Below are 25,978 nucleotides of genomic sequence, written 5' to 3'. Positions count from 1 at the left end.
AGCGTCTATGTTGCTATGACTACTGTCACAGAGGAGAGAGCGTTTCTGGGTCCTGTCCTGATTGGCGCGCGAAAACAGCAGAGCATTATGGGATTCGTAGTATTAGTGGTGAATGCGCTATATAATACCGGCGGGCCAGCTCTAGTAGTAATTTGGTATTGTCTCGCGGGCCAAATATAATTAACCCGCGGGCCAAATTTGGCCCACGGGGCCAGAGTTTGACACCCATGCTCTAAGACTATGGTAACATTTCCTTTTCTTTTCCTCCCTCCCCGGGTGTATCCTGGTCTTTTAGAAGACATTTTTGTTTTATTGTCTCAGCGTCACCCCCCAGCGTTAATTAATAACAGTCTAGTCTATTAATCATTTGGACACTTTTGTACCTTATTAGTGCTTGTTTATCCTATCGTTCATCAATTCACATCCCGATAGTCCTGTACCAACTGCTTGTTTGCTCTCTACTGATCCACACATCTAGCTGCTTCACAGCCACTACACCTAGGCTCACACCCCTTTCTAGATTATGCAGGGAACCAACCCCGCTGGGATTTACCCACAAGGACTTACCTTTTGCAGATTCTAAACTGCTCAGGTTTACCTTCCGGGCCTCACCCTTTTTTTGTATAGTAATCACAGGTACTAACCCACTGGGATTTATCCCCTAGGACTTACCTTCTAAACAGGTACCAACCTGTTTGGGCTTACATTCCGGGACTTACCTTTTACTATAAATCTATGACAGGTAATAACACTATGGGCCTTTTAAATAAACTCAGGCTTCCTAAGTCCGTATCCTATAATTATTCAGCCTACGATTCTCATCTCCCCAAGATGTCAAAAAGAGTGGTAACAGGTGTAGGAACTTGCCTACCTTATTGCTGTGCCGGCTCCTGTTCCACTGATTTGGACTCTTTGGTTTGATAAAAAATCGTGGTGAATCCTGCCGACAACGCCAACTGTTAGGTTCTTATTTTTCAGAGTAAATAACTCACGGACACTAGAGAAGCTTAACCAAGTTTAGTTCTTCCCAAAGGGTCGAAACAGCTCTATTCAGACAGCAAAACATTTCTCACCATCACAGTTATATACATCCTACTTAAAACACTTCTCCTTCTCTCCCATCCTTACATTTTATGGTTCTACAGGAAGAGAATTGTAGGCCTACTAGCTAGTGGAGGTGCCGGTGGTGATGCTGAACTGTCAGAATTAGCATCGCCATCAGGAACTATTTCCCCCTCAATCCTCCAGCACTGACAGTTCTTTGGCTCACACATTTTTTTAATGTGGCTTTTCCACGATTCAAATTCAGTAGGGAGACGACTACACTATGTGACGTGAATACATAGGGACCTCTTCACTAGCTGACCACCACTACCAAGATCTATGTTAAGATCAGTTACTGAACTCCACTGGCCCTCCCCATAACCTCTATGTACAAATAAGAGAGCAGGTTTTGAATCATTGTGGCAGGATAGGATGATTATATATAAGGATCACCGCGCTTTTACATGATGGTCTTTCTGGGGGGCGGGATAAATAAGGAGGAGTCAACTTAATTTATTAGAATGTCAACAGTTAATTTATTAGAATGTCAAATAATGAATAAGTCATGCCGCGAGAGGTACAGAAAAACTCTCACATCTAGTGGATAAAAAAAATGGTACAACACTGGTACATTTCAACCATGAGACTTGACGCAGGATTAACAATGGTAACTTCAAACCATGTCAGATTTAACAATATTGGATACCTTACTGTACATACAGTACCAAGATATACATAACAATACAGCCTGTGTCACACTTCAATCAAAGTGTGTTACCTTAAATGTTTTAAACAGGCCTAAAAAAACAAGAAATGCTATCTGAAGTGGATGGTGACTGCATTTCCATCTATGTACTTCCTTCCCCCACACACATCCCTCCGTACAAGTGCCATCTGTCAACTTTCAGTCCAAACCACACTTGAAGCAAATTTAAACATTGAATTAAACCGAAAACGACTTCCCCCTAATGTATCCTGGAGAGGAAGAGAGAGAAAGATAATACCACATGACACGAGGGAAATGGGAGACACACTTTGAGAGCATCATTCCTAACAAGTGTAAAAAAACGATCCAGTAGAGGTTACCTCAAACAGTTTGTAAAGGACACAGGGGACATTTGGGACATAGGAATGAATAATGATACATTTTTGACCATTTCCAATTATTACCACTCAATTCTATAGTTTGGGTAATACCAGTGATTTAAGAATGTAATTTAATATAAAACAATATATTTTCATATTTTGACTACTATCTGTTTCCATTACGTGGCATTGTATCCAGAATTTAAGTAGATCCAAGTAAATGTTTTTAGTACCGAATATCGAGTTGATAAGCCAGCACTAACTTTTTGAAGGACTTCACAGATTTGTTAAACAACAGGTTTCATATTTTGACTAGTTGATGTCACAGGGACAGTCATTACAGAACATATGTCAATGCAATAGGTCAAAATGACAAGATTACAAGAAAGGGTCTCTGGAATTGTTTACTATTAACTGGACAATATCATATATTACATTACACTATCATCTGATGTGTCTGAAGTATGATTCTGTATACACATGGTTTAATCAAGACTTCCTGAACAAGATGGCCATTTTGTTTATTTTTACCATGCATTTTACCACACACGCCAGTACCCACACACAAACAACCTATTTGTTAGTGGTGTTTGATTTATTGTGTTTTAGTGGGCTCTTCACGGGTTGGCACACACATTACATTTTCTGAAGTATCTATTGTCCGGGTTTTGGTTGCACACATGTAAATTATCTTGATAAGAAATGTACTGAAAAACCCAATGTAAACCTGGTACACAAAATGTTTGAAATATCTTTTTTTTAAAGAGTCTGAAGTACAGGGAAAGAAAAGGGAAAGAAACCCTCACTTATGGGGTTGAATGACTTCTGACCTCTGAGTTAGGCATCTGAGGCTTGAGCTGACAAAAGAGTTACAGTCTGCATTCCATAGACAAGATGTGGTGGGTGTAACAGAGATAGCCTGAAGGAGTAGAACAAAACCCTCATTGATCCTCATCATCCTGACATCTGGGAAATGGCACCAGATGCAGATTTAGTTTATTTAGTATTTTATTTAACTAGGCAATTCAGTTAAGTACAAATTCTTATTTACAATGACAGCCTACACCGGCCAAACCCGGACAACGCTGGGCCAATTGTGCGCCGCCCTATGGGATTCTCAATCACGGCAGGTTGTGATACAGCCTGGTTTCGTACTAGGGTGTCTTGTAGTGATGCCTCCTGAGATGCAGTGCCTTAGACCGCAGTGCCACTCGGGAGCCCCCGGATAACAACAGGGTGTACCTGAAGTAGCTTATGATGCCCCCTGATCTGCATGGGGGGGGGGGGGTGTAACCAGCCAATACTAAGCATTTTTGGGTCCCCTATATAATAACTGTTTTTTTTTTTCATTAAAGGCTAAACTCTCGGCAACACACACTTCAATGTGTGTGTCGAACAGCTTCATTATTGCAATAATTAATCAATTTTAAATGAAGCTGATTGTTTGAAGAAATGACAGTCTCTCTCAGTACTATGAATTTCTATGACACCTTACAGACAGAGAGCTTGATTGGGTAAAGGATAAGGTCTTTTATATGAAGAAGTGTATTGCTGTTGTTGTTTTTGTTTGTTTTGTTTTTGTCTTGCTTCAATACAAATCTCACCAGATTGTGTCTGCTGGGTGGTTGGGATTTCTCCCTAAGGATTAGCCCTCTGACTCCCTGACCCTGTAACTCTGTGGCGAGGTCGCCAATATGTTACCTTAAAATGTTACGATAAAACAGGCAATGTGAGGGAAAATGTTGTTGTCTCTAGAGATAGCATTGAATTGTAAACAACATCTCCTCTCCCTCTATCTTGGTTTGTGCAGGTGACTGTGACCTCCTCCTCAGACCAATTGGCAGTACTTCCAGAACATTGTTCTGGGAACCAAAGGGGATATCTCAGTTTCAAGGTCTCAGCTTGGAGAGAATAAGCCTTGTGAGGAACCAAACGTTAATGACGAATTAATGATTAATAATGTAAATTGTGCAATTATAACTTGTCTGTGAAAGCAGTATATAAGAGAAATAATGGAACTGCCCCGGCAGAGCTCCCGACCAACGTGTGCTATGGTGTATTAAGTTTGTTGGAACCTCTCCAGCTTGCTGATAATAAAGGATGATTAATTTAGGTTTGACTGAGTCCCTAATGAAAATTTCCAAGACACCATACTGTGTCTTTCTCCTGCGGGCACATTCTGAACCCCCACACCCACAATATCAGCATTGACTGTAGCTTAACTGGATATTGTTGTATTGAATGTAAGAAAATAGCTACGCAAAGGGCCAGATAGGTTACCATTTACAGTAAACACTGTTAATTATTAGCCTACTTAGTCAATCACCAGCCTGACTGAAGATCTAGCTAAGTTAGCTACAGTAATTAATGTAGAAATCTCCCCTTTCTACAGCAGGTACCTCTGGCCAGGCTGCTTTATCTTGCAGCAGGTTGAGAGACTAACGTTGAGAGACTTACTTCATCTAGCTAGTATGAGGGACAAACTAATATCCACTAGTTAGCATGACTATAGCCAGTAGCCAGGTAGCAAGCCTGCTAGCTAGCTAGCCAGTTAGTGCAAGCCAACTTTGTTCAGTTGTTACTGAGTTCGTTCTATTGGCATGCTTACTTCATGATTATTTAAACATCTTAGGTAACGTTAATATTTTTATCTTCCTGTCACATAAATGTCTAATCCTGTCTTCTGTGCTGCCGACACTGCAGCTCAACCCAGACCCGCTATGCACCGTGAATATTATATTATTGCAACATGGGGCATCTACTTCCAGGTATGAATAAAAAAAAAGTGATACATTTTGTAGTAATTTGTTTTCTCTTACTCAATGCCTCATTTTGAAACCATAAAAGAGAAAATGAGTTGACATCTATCCCCCCCCCCACCCAAACTACAAAAATTATGAATTTCCTTTTGTTAGGCCTTGCCGAGATTACAGAAATAGGAAGTATCCTCTATACTCGATTTTTATCTTGTCCTCTAATAGGAAATATTAATTGGCCAAAAAGTACATGGACCATGCTGGAGTCTGCCCAGATGCTCAAAAGCCTTGAACATCTCCAACTGACCAATTTGTTGCCTCCATTATTCATTTTTAGAGTTATTTCTTAGTGTAGCTGCACTGTTTGTAATCAGATTTACCTTATGTTTTGAAAATGGAGCCACTGTCTCAATTTGTATTTGTATTCATTATGGATCCCCATTCCCTGCTGCCTTTGAAGCAGCTACCCTTCCTGGGGTCCAGAAAATTTAAGGCAGATAAAAAATGTTTTACATTACAATACATTCACAACAGATTTCACAACATATTAAGTGTGTGCCCAAAGGCCCATACTTTACTACCACATATATACAAATCTATGTTTACATGTGTATATGTGTGTTTGTACACATGTGTCTGTGCCTGTTTGTGTTGCTTCAGAGTATTAACAACATTTGCAACACTGTGACATCATTGCGTGAGACCAATCATTGAGTACGGCCATTTGTAACCCCACCCACCGGCCTACTTGGTTTGAGGTTAGTACCAGATATCAAACAAACGGTAAGCCTTTTGGCTTATCCATTTATGGTTTCAGGGTGGGTGAAAACAGAGTTGAGTGCTGTGGAATCAGTGAAAGTAACCCAAAGTGGTCTTGTGATAATTATTTGTGTTCCTGCAGGTCAGAGGGAGCAGGCACTCTGAGCCAAATGACCGGGGACAAGATATGTGAATCGTTTTGCGCTCACGAAAAGGGTGCCATTGAAAGCAGTGATTACTGGGGTAGCGGTAAATGTGAAAGTGGACCAACTGAAGGGGAAGATTCACTGGCTGCAGTCCAAACATGTTCTTTTTACCCCCTCAGCCCTTGCGCTATCCACACATCTGTCACGCTGATCCTCAAAACGGGGGCCCCTCAGGGGAGCGTGCTTCGTCCCCTCCTGTCCTCCCTGTTCACCCACGGCTGTGTGGCCAAGCATGACACCATCATTAAGTTTGCTAGCTTCATACTATTTTTCTGACATGCCGAAAATGGAGCCTTGTTGATTACATTTGTGGATTTAGTGGAGGTGGGTTTTTTCCAAGCAAAGTATTAGGGAGTTATACTCCAGTGCAGTTGGTAGTGCAACATTTGTTGGATGCCAACCACCTTTAAACCTCATCGAAGATATCAAACGAGGCTGAATATCCTGCTTGGTTCCAGGAATCAAGCGGGCCGTGAGCAATTGGAAACAAAAAGAGGAACTGTGAAAATCACGGCAGTGCAGTGGAAAAGCCGCCATGATTAATTTGCTTCAATACAGCTCATAATAATGAAACCCAGAAATGAATTACCTTTGTTTTGTTCAGCAATTCCTATGTGGAAAATTAATGGGGAAAGAATAGGGTTTGGGGATTTATGCCAAAAATTAGGTCTGAGGTTTAGGAGATCTTAAAAGTTTGATATTTAGTTAGTTAACATTAACTTTATAAATTATTTAGCCTTTGTGCTTTTTAAAAATGTCATAAGTGCTTCAAAATTCACAAAAAGTGATGTTGGCTGATGAAGATGAACATAGAACAAGAAGTTATCCTAAACCTATGTTTACCACATACCTTATATTTGGCGTTTATCCAAAACCCTTACAAAAACACAATTAATTTCCCCAATAGGCTATGTACAACGCACCATGGCAGAGTCAGTACCTACAAAAATAAGCTATTACTATATTGGAAACGACAGGCTGTGATCGGTCTTGGGTTAGTTATTTAAAAAAATCGGTACATGGCTTCCATCTTTGACGACATGTAGAGCGGTCACTCGACTATCTTGTCAATATAATAGATAATCTTTGTTTTATGGATGGGTGGACGAGCTGCGCTACAATATTTATGGGTTAGTTTGACTTCAATTGGATTAAATACTCTTTAAATGGTTCGGTATGATGAGCTAGCGATTTGGGGAAATCTCCCTTGCTTTTCTAACGAATTCTAGCACGGAATGGTTGTTTGCAAGCTAACTAGCACATTTGCCTTGTTTACATTGCTAACGATAGATAGCTAGCTAACCATTTTCGAGCCCTGCCGTCCAGTGTTTGAGGTTTAGGATTGAATTTGAATAGGTATCGTAGCTATAACATATTGCCATCACACACTCATTTGTCAATTAATACTGCTTAAATATATATATTTACAAGGGGTGCCTAGCTAATTCGTAATTGTTGTGGACTGTATCGAGTACTTAATTATCTAGCAAGCCAGTTAACGTTACAGTGCGAGATAAACATGGCAATGTTTTTCATTGTTGGTTTCAATATAGACCTAATTTTTTGATTCTGGTAAATAACGTTATAGGTGAAACTGTGGCGAACAGAATCGCCGCTGCTGTTTTTTTAAAGGCATAGAGCAGCAAACCGAGATGAAGGGGTAAGTGTGGCAGAAAAAGCTTTCATCAATGGACAATCAACCTTTTGTTTTATGTTGTCCAGTTAACTATTGGCTGACTGTTGCCGCCTTCTCCCCTGTACCACAGGCAGCAGAAGAGCCCGGATGACGACGTTGACGTGCCCATAATCGATGAAGGTGAGCGCCATAGAGAGTATTCTATGATTTATCATAATGGTGAGAATTAACTACTTTTGTTATAGACTGAACAAAAATATAAACGCAACGTTTATTGATTTTACTGAGTTGCAATTGGGGGCGATATGTTAGCTTAGTGATTAGAGCGTTTCCCTGAACAAGGCAGTTAACCCGGTAGGCCGTCGTTGTAAATAAGAATTCGTTCTTGCCTAGTTAAATAAAAGGAAATCCAGTATTGTGAAATAAATGTAGTAGGCCTCTATGGATGTCTATGGATGTCACATGACTGGGAGTACAGATTATTTTAACCTTTATTTAACTAGGCAAGTCAGTTAAGAACAGATTCTTATTTACTCTGCCTACCAGGGAACAGTGGGCTAACTGCTTTGTTCAGGGGCAGAACAACAGATTTTTACCTTGTCAGCTCGGGGATTCAATCCAGCAACCTTTCAGTCTGCAGCCACCTTCTCGTCTGATCAGCCAATCAAGGACCTGTTCAAGACAGAAGGAGGTGGATTGCCGGTAGGGGATTTGTACCCTTTTGTGTTTTGTTTTTTTGGGGGGTTACTGGCCCAACGCTCCAACCACTAGGCTACCTGCCGCCCCATCTGTTGGTCACCCAATACCTTGAAAAAAGAATAAAAAAATAGGGCCTCAGGATCTCATTATGTTTTTTTTGTGCATTACCATAGATAAAATGCAAATGTGTTTCATTGTCTGTAGTTTACGGTATGCCTGTCCATTCATTAACCCCACTGCCATCATGGGCCACTCTGACAACATTGACATCAGTGAACCGCTTGCCCACACGATGCCATACACGTGGTCTGCAGTTGTGAGGCCGGTTCGACGTACTGCCAAATTCTTTAAAACGCCGGAAGTGGCTTACGGTAGAGATATGAACATTCAATTCTCTGGAAACCGCACCTGTGGGTATTCCTGTAGTCAGCATGCCAATTGCACACTCCCTCAACTTGATACATCTGTGGTATTGTGCTGTATGATAAAACTGCACGTTTTAGTGGCCTTTTATTGTCTCCAGCACCTGTGTAAATGATCATGCTGTTTAGTCAGCTTGTCAGGTGGATGGATTATCTTGGCAAAGGATAAATGCTCACAAACAGGGATGTAAACAAATTTGTTTACATAAAACATTTTTGCATATGTAACATTTCTGGGATCTTTTATTTCAGATCATAAACATGGGACCAACACTTTACGTGTTGCGTTCTATACTTTTGTTCAGTGTAAACTATATACGTTCTTTGCATTGCTTCACTGAATGTGATGTGTGTTTACTGAAATGATTCAGGCTGTGATCTATGCAAGTACACATGCTGTCATAGCCATGGGCCTAGGCCCTATAGTTTCCCAAACTATATCCTGGGGACCCCAAGGGGTGCACATTTTGGATTTTGCCCTGACACTACACAGCTGATACAAATAATCAAAGCTTGATGATTAGTTTATTATATGAATCAGCTGTGTAGTGCTAGGGCAAAAAAAAATTCTGCCAAGTTGTCTCTCATAAATCCTGCTAATGTTAACGTAAAAACTGGTTAGTCAGGTTTATCTGATTTATTACTTTGGGGGACCGAGTGGCGCAGCGGTCCAAGTCAGTGCTCGAGGCATCACTACAGACCTGGATTTGATCCTGGACTGTATCGCAACCGGCTGTTATCGGGCTTCCCCTAGGGCGGCGCATCATTGGCCTAGCGTCGTCCGGGTTAGGGGAGAGTTTTTGACCAGGGTGGGCTGTCATTGTAAATAAGAATTTTTTTCATAACTGACTTTAAATAAAATAAGAATACAAAAACTACAAGACGCTCCGGTCTCGCCCTCAGGTGCTGTTGCCACGGCCGACGACCCAACTGCCATCACCACCATCCAGTCTGCAGCCACCTTCTCGTCTGATCAACCAATCAAGTACCTGTTCAAGACCGAAGGAGGCGGGTTGCCGGTAGGGGAGTTGTACCCTCCCTCAGGGCAGGTAGAAGGGACTTTGCATGCCACACACACTCAGTCTGTCCCAATTTTCTCCCTTCCCCTTGGCCCTAAACCTTCGATGTTTGCACATTTGTAAGGTTGAAGACCCAGATTCTGTCTTAGCCATCCCTTTACTGACCCACCCCCCTCCGTTCAGGTGACGTACCGGGTGATCCAGGTGTCTGATGGACAGGTGGACGGACAGACAGACGGCGCCTCTGCTGTTAGCGTGGTGACGGGTTTCCCCGCAACGACACAGACTGTCACACAGGTACAACCCTTGGAGGGTGTTGAGACACACACACATAAAATGCACAAGTTTGCTTTGTCTCACATATATCATCCCCTTTGGCTGGAGTCCGTCTCTTGATGAAGTTTCACCCATCATTTCTTCATTAGTTGGATCTGTTGATATCTAAAATATCTGTCGTGTGTTGTCTGTCTGTCAGCCGGTATTTTCCCAGTCTGAGGGACTGGAGGGGGAAGCCTCAGAGACTCACTACTACTACCCTGTCACTGATGCCACACAGACTACCATGGTTGAGAATGTACAAGCGCCAGAAACACTGCTCACTCAGAGCACATCCACTGGTCAGTTGAAATTATGTCATTCAAACATGTCCCAATTAGCTCCCTGCCCCATCCTTCAATGTTGGCATATCTATCAATGTAAGCAAGATAGCACTTTTCCGGTTATACCTAATCAGGAAACTTCAGATCTGCAAAAACCGAAGGGTTGGGCCAAGGGGAAGGTGGAGAATTTGGGCCAGCTGAGATAGTCAGTCAATCTGTACATTGTCTGTTTGCTTAATAGTGCCCTGTGTCTTCCAGGTCAGCTATATGTGATGATGTCCCCACAGGACGTGTTTGGCGGAACAAACCAGAGGTCCATAGCACCCTCAACAAAGATATCTAACACATAACATCACATCCTCTCTATCCAGGTTATGATATTACATAACCCATCACTGACTAGGCCTTCGGGCCTTCATCAAGGGAACTGGGGTTGTCCAATAAGAAAAGCTCATTTGGTTTCCCATTGCAAAATGTTAAAAAATGTTTTCTGTTGCGTGACCTAATGAACACGACCATAGTTAAAATAACATGACATTGCCAATAGTATTTAATACCTGGTGAATGTGGTGATAGGTCTACATGTTGTACATTGGGCTACTGTTTTGAATCCTCTTTTTCTATTCTACAGCAAGTCAGAGCCTCCTCGTACATCTAGAGATGACAAGAGACGAGCCCAACACAATGAAGGTACTTGAATATACAGCAGTACTGTGACTTTGAAAATGTTCAAGGATGTTGATCTGTGAAGTCTTGTTTTATATTTGTCCAAGACATTTTATAACCTTTTTAATCGGTCCCCAGTTGAGCGCCGACGCAGAGATAAGATAAACAACTGGATCGTCCAGCTGTCCAAAACCATCCCAGACTGCACCCTGGATGCGACGAAGAATGGGCAGGTGAGTTCCCAGGTACTCAAGTCAAGTCTTCATATTTTATTAAACTGGTATACGTTTTCACATGGACGCATTTCTGAGATTCTCTTTCTAGTTCTTCTTCATTGATTATTCCCACAGCACCCCCCTTCTCCCTTAAAAAACTTCAGTTAACTACATCTTTTTTCTTCTAAAAAGCAGTTTTCTCACCTAGCTACCTAAGATGAATGCGCTCACACAGTAATTACAGTATGTTGCCTGTAGAACTTATTAAAATGTGGGAAATGTTTCTATGAACCCCACTTTCAAACATGCCCATTTTTACCACATTCTTGCCGGCATAAGCCTTTTGTACCTCCCACATGCATGCGGGTGAGGAGAGGAAGTAGGGGTGTGCATATGTGGGCGGGAGTCTATTTTAATAAATCCATTGATATACACCATCACAAAGAAATCCATTATTAATTTGATTTGGCAGGTCGTATGAAACAAGACAAATAAAATGTGTTTTCAAAAGAATAGAATAACATATAATAATATTATATATATATTTTTTTACCCTTTTTTCTCCCCAATTTCGTGGTATCCAATTGTCTCATCGCTGCAACTCCCGTCCGGACTCGGAGAGGCGAAGGTCGAGAGTCCTCCGAAATACAACCCAACCAAGCCGCACTGCTTCTTCACACAATGCCCACTTAACCCGGAAGCCAGCCGCACCAATGTGTCGGAGGAAACACCGTACACCTGGCGACCGTGTCAGCGTGCACTGCTCCCGGCCTGCCACAGGAGTCACTAGTGCGCGATGGGACAAGGACATCCCTGCCGGCCAAACCCTGTTCTTAACTGACTTGCCTAGTTAAATAAAGGTTGAATAAAAAATTGATAAACACAGGAAACTGTTGAGCGTAAAAAACACAGCAGCGTTGCAGTTCTTGACACAAACCGGTGTGCCTGGCGCCTACTACCATACCCCCTTTCAAAGACATTTACATTTTTTGTCTTGGCCTTTCACCCTTTGAATGACACACATACACAATCCATGTCTCAACTATATCAAGGGCTAAGAATGCTTTAACCTGTCTCCTCCATTTCATCTACACTGACTGAAGTGGATTTAACTAGTGACATCAATAAGCGATCATAGCTTTCACCTGGTCAGGCTGTCATGGAAATAACTTGTTTTGAACTGTATACTCAAATTTTATTGGTCACATACACATATTTAGTAGATGTTATCGTGGGTGTACAGATACTTATGTTCCTAGATCCAGCAGTGCAGTAGTGTCTGACAATACACACATCTAAAAGTAAAAGAATGGAATTAATAAATATATTAATATTAGGACGAGCAGTGTCGGAGTGGCATTAAACAAAATACATGTAGGATACAGTATATACATATGAACTGAGTAAAGCAGTATGTGAACATTACTTATTCAAGTGACCAGTGATTCTATGTATATGGGCAGCAGCCTCTTAAGGTGCAGGGTTGAGTAACCGGGTGTTAGCTGGCTTGTGATGGCTAGTTAACAGTCTGATGGCCTTGAGAGGAGCTGTTTTTCAGTCTCTCGGTCCCAGCTTTGCTGCACCTGTACTGACCTTGCCTTCTGGGTGGTAGCAGGTTGAACAGGCCGTGGCTCGTGATTTAACTCCTTGATGATCTTTTTGGCATTCCTACAGCACATTGGGTGTCCTGGAAGGCAGGCAGTGTGCCCCAGTGATGTGTTGGGCAGAGCCCTGCGGTTCCGAGCGGTGCTGGTGCCGTACCAGGTGGCGGAACAGGATGCTCTCAATTGTGCATATGTAAAAGTTTGTGAGCGTTTTAGGGGCCAAGCTGAATTTCTTTAGCCTCCTGAAGTTGAAGAAGCGCTGTTGCACCTTCTTCACCACACTGTCTGTGTGGGTGGACCATTTCAGATTGTCAGTGATGTGTCCGCCAAGGAACTTGAAGCCTTCCACCTTCTCCACTGCGGTCCAATTGATGTGGATAGAGGCGTGCTCCCTTTGCTGTTTCCTGAAGTCCATGATCAGCTCCTTAGTTCTGTTGAGGGAGAGGTTATTTTCCTGGCACCACTCTGCCAGGGCCCCCACCTCCCTGTAGGCTGTCTAGTCATTGTTGGTAATCAGACCTACTACTGTTGTGTCGTTTGCAAACTTGATTGAGTTGGAGGTGTGTTTGGCCACGCAGTCATGTGTGAACAGGGAGTACAAGAGGGGGCTGAGCGTGGGGCCCCTGTGTTAAGGATCAGTGAAGTGGAGGTGTTGTTTCTTACCTGGGGTGGAATGCAAATCAAAGTGGGTCTATGGTGTCAGGGAAGGTGGAGGTAATATAATCCTTAACTAACCTCTCAAAGCACTTGATGATGAAAGAAGTAAGTGCTATGGGGCGATAGTCATTTAGTTCAATTACCTTTCTTGGGTACAGGAACAATGGTGGACATCTTGAAGCAAGTGGGGACAGCAGACTGGGATGCTGCTCATGCTCTGAGGACGCGGCTAGGGATATCGTCTGGGCCGGCTGCCTTGTGAGGGTTAACACGCTTAAATATCTTACTCTTGTTGGCCATGGAGAACGAGTCCACAATCCTTGGGGAGTCGACTACATCGATGGCACTGTGTTATCCTCAAAGTTGGCAAAGAAGCTGTTCAGCTTGTCCGGGAGCAAGACGTCAGTGTCCGACATGGCTGGTTTTCCTTTCGTAATCAGTGATTATCTGTAGACCCTGCCACATGCAGTGGTTCCTCAATTTAAAGTTTTGAGATTATGCCTTGGGATTTAGAGGTAATTTGTGGTTTAGTACGTTACCCTGCGTCACTGCTTCATTGCTCCAGACCACCGGAAGGGGGAGTTAGCGCACTGATTATGCTTTTGGAAGCTTTAAAAAAGTTATTATATTCTTAAGATGTACAGTGCCTTGCGAAAGTATTCGGCCCCCTTGAACTTTGCGACCTTTTGCCACATTTCAGGCTTCAAACATAAAGATATAAAACTATTTTTTTGTGAAGAATCAACAACAAGTGGGACACAATCATGAAGTGGAACGACATTTATTGGATATTTCAAACTTTTTTAACAAATCAAAAACTGAAAAATTGGGCGTGCAAAATTATTCTGGATGGCAACGACAACTGCCCGAGTTACACCAGGAACGCACAATCCCTCCATCAGTGCTCAGATTGTCCTCAATAGGCTGAGAGAGGCTGGACTGAGGGCTTGTAGGCCTGTTGTAAGGCAGGTCCTCACCAGACATCACCGGCAACAACGTGTCAGAAAGTGCTCTTCACTGACGAGTCACGGTTTTCTCTCACCAGGGGTGATGCGTTACATCAAGGCCTCTACTCTGGAGCGGGATCTAGGTGGAGGGTCCCTTCCTGCAAGCTCATCCTGACAATGCCACCAGCTATGCTTCTCGTTCTGTGTGTGATTTCCTGCAAGACAGGAATGTCAGTGTTCTGCCATGGCCAGCGAAGAGTCCGGATCTCAGTCCCATTGAGCACGTCTGGGACCTGTTGGATCGGAGGGCTAGGGCCATTCCACGCAGAAATGTCCGGTAACTTGCAGGTGCCTTGGTGGAAGAGTGGGGTAATATCTTACTATCATAATGCATCCTAATAATGCAGTGTTAATAATAATCACTTTGTTAATAATTATATAAAAGCCCATTAGATATTCTCACAGACCAGATTTTCCCTAATGTAAAATGCCCCTTAGATATTAATTTTAGAGTCCTTCAATCCTCGAACTTTTAATCATTGGCGGAGAGTCACGTCATTGGCGGAGAGTCATGCGGCATTGGTGGAGAATCGTGCGGCATTGGCGGAGAATCGGGCGGAGAGCGACCTGTTTATATTACAAAAAATCTTCCCCACCTTGCGATGTAGGGACTTCATAGGGATCAAATCCCGTTACCGGGATCAATTTGACAACAGCCAGTGAAAGTGCAGGGCGCCAAATTCAAAGAACAGAGATCTCATAATTAAAATTCCTCAAACAAGTATTATACAGTATTATATATACAGTATTATACAAGTATTATACACCATTTTAAAGATAAACTTCTTGTTAATCCAACGATTTGCGCCTAGTCACAAAAAACATAAAGCCATTTTCCAGCCAAAGAGAGGAGTCACATAAAGCAGAAATAGAGAGAAAATGAATCACTAACCTTTGATCTTCATCAGATGGCACTCACTTCATGTTACACAATACATGTATGTTATGTTCGATAAAGTTCATATTTATGTCCAAAAATCTCAGTTTACATTGGCACGTTATGTTCAGTAATGTTTTGCCAACAAAACATTCAGTGATTTTGCAGAGAGCCACATCAATTTACAGAAATACTCATAAACTTTGATGAAAGATACAAGTGTTATGCATAGGATTATAGATAAACTTCTCCTTAATGCAACCGCTGTGTCAGATTTCAAAAAAGCTTTACAGCGAAAGCATACCAAGCAATAATCTGAGGACAGCGCTCAGCCACCAAAACAAGCCAACCTGCCATGTTGTGGAGTTCTCCCACTTAAAAAGATGAGAGAGGCCTGTAATTTTCATCATAGGTAAACTTCAACTATGACAGACAAAATGAGAAGAAAACATCCAGAAAATCACATTGTACGATTTTGAAGGAATTTATTTGCAAATTATGGTGGAAAATAAGTATTTGGTCACCTACAAACAAGCAAGATTTCTGGCTCTCACAGACCTGTAACTTCTTCTTTAAGAACCTTCTCTGTCCTCCACTCGTTACCTGTATTAATGGCACCTGTTTGAACTTGTTATCAGTATAAAAGACACCTGTCCACAACCTCAAACAGTCACACTCCAAACTCCACTATGGCCAAGACCAAAGAGCTGTCAAAGGACACCAGAAACAAAATTGTAGACCTGCACCAGGCTGGGAAGACTGAATCTATAATAGGTAAGCAGCTTGGTTTGGAGTAATCAACTGTGGGAGCAATTATTAGGAAATGGAAGACATACAAGACCACTGATAATCTCCCTTGATCTGGGGCTCCACGCAAGATCTTACCCCGTGGGGTCAAAATTATCACAAGAATGGTTAGCAAAAATCCCAGAACCACACGGGGGGACCTAGTGAATGACCTGGGACCAAAGTATCAAAGTATCAAAGAGCTGGGACCAAAGTATCAAAGCCTACCATCAGTAACACACTACGCCACCAGGGACTCAAATCCTGCAGTGCCAGACGTGTCCCCCTGCTTAAGCCAGTACATGTCCAGGCCCGTATGAAGTTTGCTAGAGAGCATTTGGATGATCCAGAAGAAGATTGGGAGAATGTCATATGGTCAGATGAAACCAAAATATAACTTTTTGGTAAAAACTAAATTTGTCGTGTTTGGAGGACAAAGAATGCTAAGTTGCATCCAAAGAACACCATACCTACTGTGAAGCATGGGGGTGGAAACATCATGCTTTGGGGCTGTTTTTCTGCAAAGGGACCAGGACGACTGATCCGTGTCAAGGAAAGAATGAATGGGGCCATGAACCCTGAGATTTTGAGTGAAAACCTCCTTCCTTCAGCAAGGGCATTGAAGATGAAACATGGCTGGGTCTTTCAGCATGACAATGACCCCAAACACACCGCCCGGGCAACGAAGGAGTGGCTTCGTAAGAAGCATTTCAAGGTCTTGGAGTGGCCTAGCCAGTCTCCAGATCTCAACCCCATAGAAAATCATTGGAGGGAGTTGAAAGTCCGTGTTGCCCAGCAACAGCCCCAAAACATCACTGCTCTAGAGGAGATCTGCATGGAGGAAGGGGCCAAAATACCAACAACAGTGTGTGAAAACCTTGTGAAGACTTACAGAAAACATTTGACCTCTGTCATTGCCAACAAAGGGTATATAACAAAGTATTGAGAAACTTTTGTTATTGACCAAATACTCATTTTCCACCATAATCTGCAAATAAATTCATAAAAATCCTACAATGTGATTTTCTGGATTTTTTTCTTCTCATTTTGTCTGTCATAGTTGAAGTGTACCTATGATGAAAATTTACAGGCCTCTCTCATCTTTTTAAGTGGGAGAACTTCCACAATTGGTGGCTGACTAAATACTTTTTTGCCCCACTGTATATACTGTATACTTCCCTATCTATTCTTTACTATCTATTGCATTTTAGCTGCTCTGTCACTGCTTATCCATATATTTTATACTTATATATTCTTGTCCCATTCCTTTACGAGATTGTGTGTATTAGGTTTTGTTGGGGAATTGTTAGATATTACCTGTTAGATACTGCTGCACTGTCGGATCTAGAAGCATAAGCATTTCGGTACACTCGCAATAACATCTGCTAACCATGTGTATTTGACCAATATAATTTGACTTGATTTGAAGTTAGTGTGTTTTGAGAGAGAGAAAGAAAGAGGATCGAAACAGATACAGTAACGCGTGGAATATAGCAATAAGAATGCCAGTTTAATATGCAGTGCAGATCACCTCCTATTACCCTACTCAGAGTTTGAATAATGGTGTGTGTTCAATTATGTGTGACATTGTGGCATTTAAAGCATATTGAAGATAGAAGCAATAGGATTTGAAGTAATAGCCTACCCGTGTGTGGTCAACTATTTCAGCACCGTTTCGTGCTGCTCTGAGACAAGCATGGGGACTGGTCTTGATAAATCAATGATATTTTTTATTTTCACTGAATCTCCATTTGGGTATTGGTTAGCCTACAATTAGGTTGTGGAAATGTTAGGATTATTTTGTTCTTAGTAGCCTACTCCTGATCAGTCACATTGTACAGGGTTTTGTTTTTCTTCGAATAGAAACACCATAATATTAATCAAATTAATTAAGATACATTTCTTAAAATCAAAAAAGGTTTTAAATTCTCTAGAACAGCCAATATTTAAAAAAAGTCAAATGCTTCTCAGATGCCCTCTGGTGGTCAAACTAGCACTAACTAGCATCAATTGCAACAATGGCTGACACTTATAACGTGCCATAGGATTCTGCAGTAGCCCGCAAGGTGTGCTGCAGTACAACGCAACTTTTAAAGGAAGAGCCACTGTACGTCTTGTGTCTGAGCCGTTGAATTGCGACTCCACTTTGTCTCTATACTGACGTTTTGTCTGTTCGACCTTATTCCCAGTCACCTTGTCATGGTTAAATGTGGTTTGCGCTTTCAGTTTTCTGCAATTACTGATATCTATCCACGGGTTCGGTAGGTTTTTAGGAGTCACAGTGGGAACATCATCCCCTATGCACTTCTTGATGAACTCAGTCACCATGTCCGTGTATACAGTGGGGAGAACAAGTATTTGATACACTGCCAATTTTGCAGGTTTTCCTACCTACAAAGCATGTAGAGGTCTGTAATTTTTTAAATCATAGGTACACATCAACTGTGAGAGACGGAATCTAAAACAAAAATCCAGAAAATCACATTGTATGATTTTTAAGTAATTAATTAGCATTTTATTGCATGACATAAGTATTTGATCACCTACCATACCAACCAGTAAGAATTCCGGCTCTCACAGACCTGTTAGTTTTTCTTTAGGAAGCCCTCCTGTTCTCCACTCATTACCTGTATTAACTGCACCTGTTTGAACTCGTTACCTGTATAAAAGACACCTGTCCACACACTCAATCAAACAGACTCCAACCTCTCCACAATGGCCAAGACCAGACAGCTGTGTAAGAACATGAGGGTTAAATTGTAGACCTGCACAAGGCTGGGATGGGCTACAGGACAATAGGCAAGCAGCTTGGTGAGAAGGCAACAACTGTTGGTGCAATTATTAGAACATGGAAGAAGTTCAAGATGACGGTCAATCACCCTCGGTCTGGGGCTCCATGCAAGATCTCACCTCGTGGGGCATCAATGATCATGAGGAAGGTGAGGGATCAGCCCAGAACTACACGGCAGGACCTGGTCAATGACCTGAAGAGAGCTGGGACCACAGTCTCAAAGTAAACCATTAGTAACACACTATGCCGTCATGGATTAAAATCCTGCAGCGCACGCAAGGCCCCCCTGCTCAAGCCAGAGCAGGTCCAAGCCCGTCTGAAGTTTGCCAATTACCATCTGGATGATCCAGAGGAGGAATGGGAGAAGGTCATGTGGTCTGATGAGACAAAAATAGAGCTTTTTGGTCTAAACTCCACTCGCCGTGTTTGGATGAAGAAGAAGGATGAGTACAACAAGACACCATCCCAACAGTGAAGCATGGAGGTGGAAACATCATTCTTTGGGGATGCTTTTCTGCAAAGGGGAGAGGGCGACTGCACCGTAGTGAGGGGAGGATGGATGAGGGCCATGTATCGTGAGATCTTGATCAACAACCTCCTTCCCTCAGTAAGAGCATTGAAGATGGGTCGTGGCTGGCTCTTTCTAGCATGACAACGACCCGAAACACACAGCCAGCGCAACTAAGGAGTGGCTCCGTAAGAAGCATCTCAAGTTCCTGGAGTGGCCTAGCCAGTCTCCAGACCTGAATCCAACAGAAAATCTTTGGAGGGAGCTGAAAGTCCGTATTGCCCAGCGACAAGGATCTGTAGAAGGTCTGTATGGGGGAGTGGGCCAAAATCTCTGCTGCAGTGTGCGCAAACCTGGTCAAGAACTACAGGAAACGTATGATCTCTGTAATTGCAAACAAAGGGTTCTGTACCAAATATTAAGTTCTGCTTTTCTGATGTATCAAATACTTATGTCATGTAATAAAATGCTAATTAATGACTTAAAGATCATACAATGTGATTTTCTGGATTTTTGTTTTAGATTCCGTCTCTCACAGTTGAAGTGTACATAGGATAAAAATGACAGACCTCTACATGCTTTGTAAGTAGGAAAACCTGCAAAATCAGCAGTGTGTCAAATACTTGTTCTCCCCACTGTACGTCAATGTTATCCTCAGAGGCTATATATGGGTTCCAGTTTGCACAATGTCAAGTGTAGTTCCTTGAGGGCCATCGTGGTATCGGCATGAGGGGTAATATACACGGCTGTGACTATAACCGAAGAGAATTATCTTGGGAAGTAATATGGTCGGCATTTGATTGTGAGGTATCCTAGGTCGAGTGAACAAAAAGACTTGAGTTTCTGTATGTTATCACAGTCACACCATGAGTAGTTAATCATGAAATATACACCACTGCCTTGCTTCTCCCCGGGGAGTTCTCTATTCCTATATTTGCGATGTACTGAGGACCCAACTGGTTGTATGGATGGGGAAAGTATATCCAGAGAGAGCCATGATTCCGTGAAACAGAGTATGTTAAAGTCCCTGTTACCGTCCCTTGCTATATGAGCTTGTCTACTTTATTGTCCAGAGACTGAACATTAGCGAATAATATACTTAGAAGTGGTGGATGGTGTGCCTGCCTCCTGAGTTGAACTGGAAGTCCACTCCGAATACATCTTCTCCGCCGGCGGCATCTTGGAGCAGCCTCGGGGATAAGTTCAATTGCCCTGTCGGGTACAAACAAAGGATACAATTCGGGAGTAGTATTCCTGGTCGTAATTCTGGTGAGTTTGACTGATGTCCAAAAGTTATTTCCGGCTGTATGTAATAACTCATAAAACCTTATGTGCTAACAATGTAAGAAATAACACACACACACAAAAAAGGAAATACTGCAAAGTTGCTTCGGATCTAGAAGCAGAGCTGCCATGTCTGTCAGCGCCATCTTATCTTTGCATAGAAACCCACATAAAAGCATGTAGATAAAAATATGTAATGTTTGCTAGAATGGAGGTTTAAAATCAGCTTTCATATGTATATTAGCCAATACATATGGCATAGCCTACACATATAGCATACCTTGCAAAACAATATTCAATAAAAACAATTGTACAATGTGCTCTGCAATAAGATTACCAAAGATTGATTTCTAAACCAGATGAGTTCTCAAATAGCAGCTGCCCAGTGTTGGATGCATTGGAATATAAGGTATGGAAATGACAAAGAACCGGTAGGATTATAGAAAAAGCAGTTGGGAAATAAATGTTCAATTAATACAAGTGTATTTAGGTGGTTTAAATTATTAACTTTCCTACTATACATCTAAAAGTTGGCGGGGGCCAAAGTCTTGCCAATTCATTCATTATTCTACTAACATGTACGTTTCATGCATATACTGTACATTCAAACTGTATATTCGAACAAAGAACACCATCACAAATAGTGTTTCACCATTTATTGAGAACTAAGACAAATGGCAAAGGTGTCTCGGGCAGTATTTGAGGTATCTAAATATAGTGTAACCTACCAGTCAATGTATATCAAGTGCAGAGGGCACAATCTTACAATGTTGCAGTCCAGAAATGAGAGCTTTGCCATCTATGTCAAAAGTCTGGGCCTCTGATGGAGAGTAGAACTGTCATCAATGTATGCTTCAGTATTCACCCTTCTCGCTAAGAGGATTTGTGTGCCCTGGCCCCAAGTGAGAGATAATGAATAAACATGTTCAGACAAGCATGTATCTATAGTTGGTTGGTGTTCTTCAACTCTAAAATGCAGTAGACTGTGCGAAACAAATCCCACAAAGAAAAGACGACAGGTAAATGCGTATTCATATGGGGTCCCAATGTCTAAATAGTGACGCCAGGTCTAGTTCAAAGTGCAGTAGGAGTGAATCGGTCAATGCTTGTTGAATAGCACTTGGTTGATCTATGGGACTAGGACATAGGAGGGCATAATAGATCATGTGAGACAAAAGTGAGAGACAAGAATTCATCAAATAAATCATCACAGCAAAGGAATGTAGTTTGTGAGCTAGAAAATGAACATCCTGACAGTCTGAGGCAGGGTGCTCTGCAATCATCCTACTCCAACTATTGACAGGGCTAATGTGGGATTTCGTATTTGTCAGTATGAAATAAATGAGTGGGTCCTGCCTTGATGACTATTAGATTTACACTACTTGTCCTATAGATATGTGTAGTCAAATTACTTGTAATAAACTGATAGCTAAAACGCTCTTACCTCAATTAACCCATACCCCTGGACATTGACTCTGTACCCCTTGTATATAGGCTCGTCATTGTTATTTTGTTACTATTTTTCAGAGTTATTTAGCTATTTTTTTGTACTTTTTAAAAACTCTGCATTGTTGGTTAAGGGCTCGTAAGTAAGCAAGGTTGTATTCGGCGCATGTGACAAATAAAACTTTATTTGAATTTGACATTCTATCTAGTGATAAAACTATCTGGTCCTGCTAGCTAGCAATATATATATTTGTTTTAACTAGATTACTTGCTGTGTTCTAAGTTGGGAGTCATTTCACAGCTTGCATTGAGGGTGTCACATTTCTAGAACTAAATAGTTAGATTACAAATAAATAATAAGACTTTGCTTGAGGAGTTTGTCGGACAAAGCTCTCTCTCAAGATGTCACCAGGTGTCTACTACCTTAGATAAGGATACCGTGATGGGCATACGACACAAGTTTTGATTGGTTTACAGTTTAGTACCAGCGGTGTTTGCCTGTCCAGCTAGCGAACATAAAAGTAAGTATTTTGAGAACATTTGCAAGAATTGACCTTGCGTTCAGAATAATTAAATATACACAATATGTAAAAGTCAGTTCTTCCCTCAACAGAGATTGATTATCTCGGTGGTGGTCTGTCGCAAGCTATGTAAATCGCTTTGGATAAAAGTGTCTGCTAAATGGCATTATTATTATTATTATACTGAACAAAAATATACACAACATACAACAATTTTAAAGATTTTACTGAGTTACAGTTCATATGAGGAAATCAGTCAATTGAAATAAATTCATTAGACCCTAATCTATGGATTTCACATGACTGGAACTACAGATTTGCGTCTGTTGGTTACAGATACCTTAAAAGGAATGGGCCTAAGGATCTCATCTTGGAAGTTCTGTGCATTCAAATTGCCATCGATAAAATGCAATTGTGTTCGTGGTTTTAGCTTATGCCTACCCATACCATAACCCCACCGCCACCATGGAGCACTCTGTTCACAACGTTGACATCAGCAAACCACCCGCCCACATGACGGCATACACGTCTGTGGTTGTGAGGCTGGCTGGACGTACTGCAAAATTCTCTAAAATGATGTTGGAGGCAGCTAAGCATGGTAGATAAATTAACATTAAATTCTCTGGCAACATCGCTGGTGGGCATTCCTGCAGTCAGCATGCCAATTTCATGCTCCCTCAACTTGAGACATCTGTGACATTGTTTTGTGTGACAAAACTGCACATTTTATAGTTGCCTTTTGTACCCAGCACAAGGTGCACCTGTGTAATGATAATGCTGTTTAATCAGCTTCTTGATATGCCATACCTGTCTGGTAGCTGTATTATCTTGGCAAAGGAGAAATGCTCACTAACAGATGTAATCAAATTTGAGAGAAAAAAGCTTATTTTTGTTGTTGTTGTGCGTATAAAACATTTCTGGGTAATTTTTTTATTTCAGCCTATGAAACAGCGTATTACATGTTGTGTTTTATAATTTTGTTCATTGTATATATCAAGGCATGATGCCAGTGCTGTGACCAGTGTGGTGTCCTCCTGTCCTGTCTGTTCCCTACAGAGTAAAGGAGGGATCCTGTCCAAGGCTTGTGATTACATCCAGGAGCTGCGTCAGAGCAACGCCAGACTGGGCGAGGACCTGGAGAATCTGGAGAGACTACGCATGGACAACCAGTTGCTCAGACAAGAGGTACTGCAGCAGCTCAGATTGTTCCCACTCAAACACACAATCACCATGTTCAAAGGGATCTGTCTGAGCAATGTGCTGCACAGATTTGCTAACCTTGACCACATAACGACTAGTTACTAGTTGCAGGGGAACTGTAGACCAGGGATTCATCCGCAGCAACTTGCTCAGACTGATCCTCTCAAACATGCTAAAGATCTATACATAGCCAAAGAAACCTCGATGATGCATTACATTAATCGTAATAATAATAATAATAATAATAATAATATAATAATAATAATAATATATGCCATTTAGCAGACGCTTTTATCCAAAGCGACTTACAGTCATGTGTGCATACATTCTACGTATGGGTGGTCCCGGGGATCGAACCCACTACCCTGGCGTTGCAAGCGCCATGCTCTACCAACTGAGCTACAGAGTGAGCGGTGTTGGTCAAGAGCTGGTGATGTGGGTTACTATGACAACTCACAATCATACCACATTAACATATTCCCTTTTCCCACTCACAGGTTGATGATTGGAAAAACAAGAACCAGATGATGAGAAGCCAGCTGAGACAGAACGGCATTGTGGGAGCAGCAGGTGTAGATCCACAGTGAAGGAGAAGTGACAAAGGTGCCTGTACGAGGGCTCTGTTTGAATTGCCAAAATAATACACCCTCCTTTCCTCACTTGAGGTAGTAACTGATCTGTATGGGATTGGAGAGGTGAAACGTAGGGTCCCAATGACACCAACCCAGTCATCTTATATGTGTAATTTCATCTAGGATGGATTTATTTGGAAAGCATTCGAACAAGGTCTAGGATGTTGTGGGCTGTTGGAATACGACAACATTGGTCAGTGGAGGCGGTTGTATGCAGAGGGTTGCTTCCAACAAATCTGGACTGCACTCTTTTTGGATGTCCTCCGTGATGTTTTCTTCCTTGACAATTGTATGGACACCCCATGATCACGGACATTCATCCTACCTATAAAAACACTTAAGCTACACAGCATAATACTCATGTCTGTGTTCTTTATCACCTTTGAAATCAAATGTATTTTGTGACCCCTCAAACAACTTGCCCATATATGGGTATTTCTACGCTCTTGCCACACATTATTTGAAAGAAAAAATGTGATGCCTTTTATGTTTGAAATGAAATATTTTATGAAAAGGCTTATTTAAATGCTAGACTGAACCGAACACCATTTCTATTGGTTGACAGTTTCACTACCAGCTGACTGACACTGGTGTTCTCCATCAGTTTGTATCAGTCACTGAGCAAATAATGAATTTGATGGTTCTTTGTGTATTTTTAGTTTTCCAAAATTTGGACTAACCTATTTCTGACATTAATACAACCTTCAGCCTCTAATATTATTTTGTGTTATAGGTTGATTTGCTGTCATTTCTATTAAATTTGTCTGAAAGAAATATCTTGTTTATTTACAGACACTGAAAATTAAATGGTATTCATTTATGGTATTCACTATCAGTCACTATCATGAGTGGACAATATACCTTGAATTCAGCTATGCTGATAGAGTGAGATTTATAATTATGTGGGTGTGCTTGTATTTGTCCTATTTCACACATGTACAAGTGTGTATTATACACTTGTGAATTGGAAATGTTTTTTTTTTCATATCCCATTCCATGCTGAGAATGGGATATGTGGGTTCACAGTCAGTTTGCCATTATCAACGCCAACCATGGAGCAATTAGGGTTAAATGCCTTGCTCTCAAGGGTACATGGACAGATTTTTTACTTTATCAGCTCTGGGATTCAAACTAGTGACATTTCGGTTACTGACCCAAAAATCTGTTAGGCTACCTGCCGCCCTTATTACTTTCAAGTCAGTCAAGTTTATTTGTCATATGCAGAATACACATGGTACACAGTACAATTAAATACTTGCAGGTGTTATGATACTGATGGTTTGTCCAGACTGATGGTTTGTATGGTTGTGGCTACCAGTACAGCTCCATCTAGTTGTCGTGTCGGGGATACCAGTTGACAATTCTAGAATTTCAGCTAAACCTTTTCCTAACCTTAATCTCATTCTCCTAACCTGTTATGTTAATTATCCTCATCTGCCACGTTAGTTCTCCTAACCTGCTATGTTAATTATCCTAACATGCCACGTTAATTCTCCTAACCTGCTATGCAAACAAACCACCAGTGCCGACAAACAATCAGTATCACCATGATGCGACA

At 41.6% G+C, this 25,978-nt stretch overlaps 1 protein-coding gene across 16 annotated transcripts; it reads left to right on the top strand.

The window, feature by feature from the left end:
- The first annotated feature begins 90 nt into the window (after positions 1-90).
- Positions 91-25,194, top strand: LOC124005341 (upstream stimulatory factor 1-like). 16 transcript variants are annotated; one of them, XM_046314521.1, is made up of 13 exons: positions 98-4,050; positions 4,834-4,898; positions 5,547-6,981; positions 7,440-7,511; positions 7,618-7,706; positions 9,512-9,657; positions 9,811-9,924; positions 10,103-10,244; positions 10,485-10,539; positions 10,858-10,916; positions 11,031-11,137; positions 23,645-23,773; positions 24,286-25,194. In XM_046314521.1, exons 4-13 carry the CDS (start codon positions 7,504-7,506, stop codon positions 24,373-24,375), a joined length of 939 nt encoding a protein of 312 aa, XP_046170477.1. In that variant the 5' UTR covers positions 98-4,050; positions 4,834-4,898; positions 5,547-6,981; positions 7,440-7,503; the 3' UTR covers positions 24,376-25,194. The 16 variants fall into 16 exon arrangements, with proteins under 16 accessions (XP_046170531.1, XP_046170515.1, XP_046170504.1 ...); XM_046314531.1 differs by having other exon boundaries at positions 98-4,898; positions 5,547-5,644; positions 5,788-6,981; XM_046314559.1 differs by having other exon boundaries at positions 96-5,644; positions 5,788-5,894.
- Positions 25,195-25,978: the final 784 nt, after the last annotated feature.

Source organism: Oncorhynchus gorbuscha, linkage group LG02, assembly GCF_021184085.1.
Source record: "Oncorhynchus gorbuscha isolate QuinsamMale2020 ecotype Even-year linkage group LG02, OgorEven_v1.0, whole genome shotgun sequence".
NCBI lineage: Eukaryota > Metazoa > Chordata > Actinopteri > Salmoniformes > Salmonidae > Oncorhynchus > Oncorhynchus gorbuscha.
Note: the sequence above shows the minus strand (reverse complement) of the source record. Positions and strands in the feature narration are given on the sequence as shown.

Coding starts and splice junctions, on each gene's coding strand:
- LOC124005341 (XM_046314559.1), top strand. Junction 10,540..10,857: donor TTTGGCGGAACAAACCAGAG/GTCCATAGCACC, acceptor TCTATTCTACAG/CAAGTCAGAGCCTCCTCGTA. Junction 23,774..24,285: donor ACCAGTTGCTCAGACAAGAG/GTACTGCAGCAG, acceptor TCCCACTCACAG/GTTGATGATTGGAAAAACAA.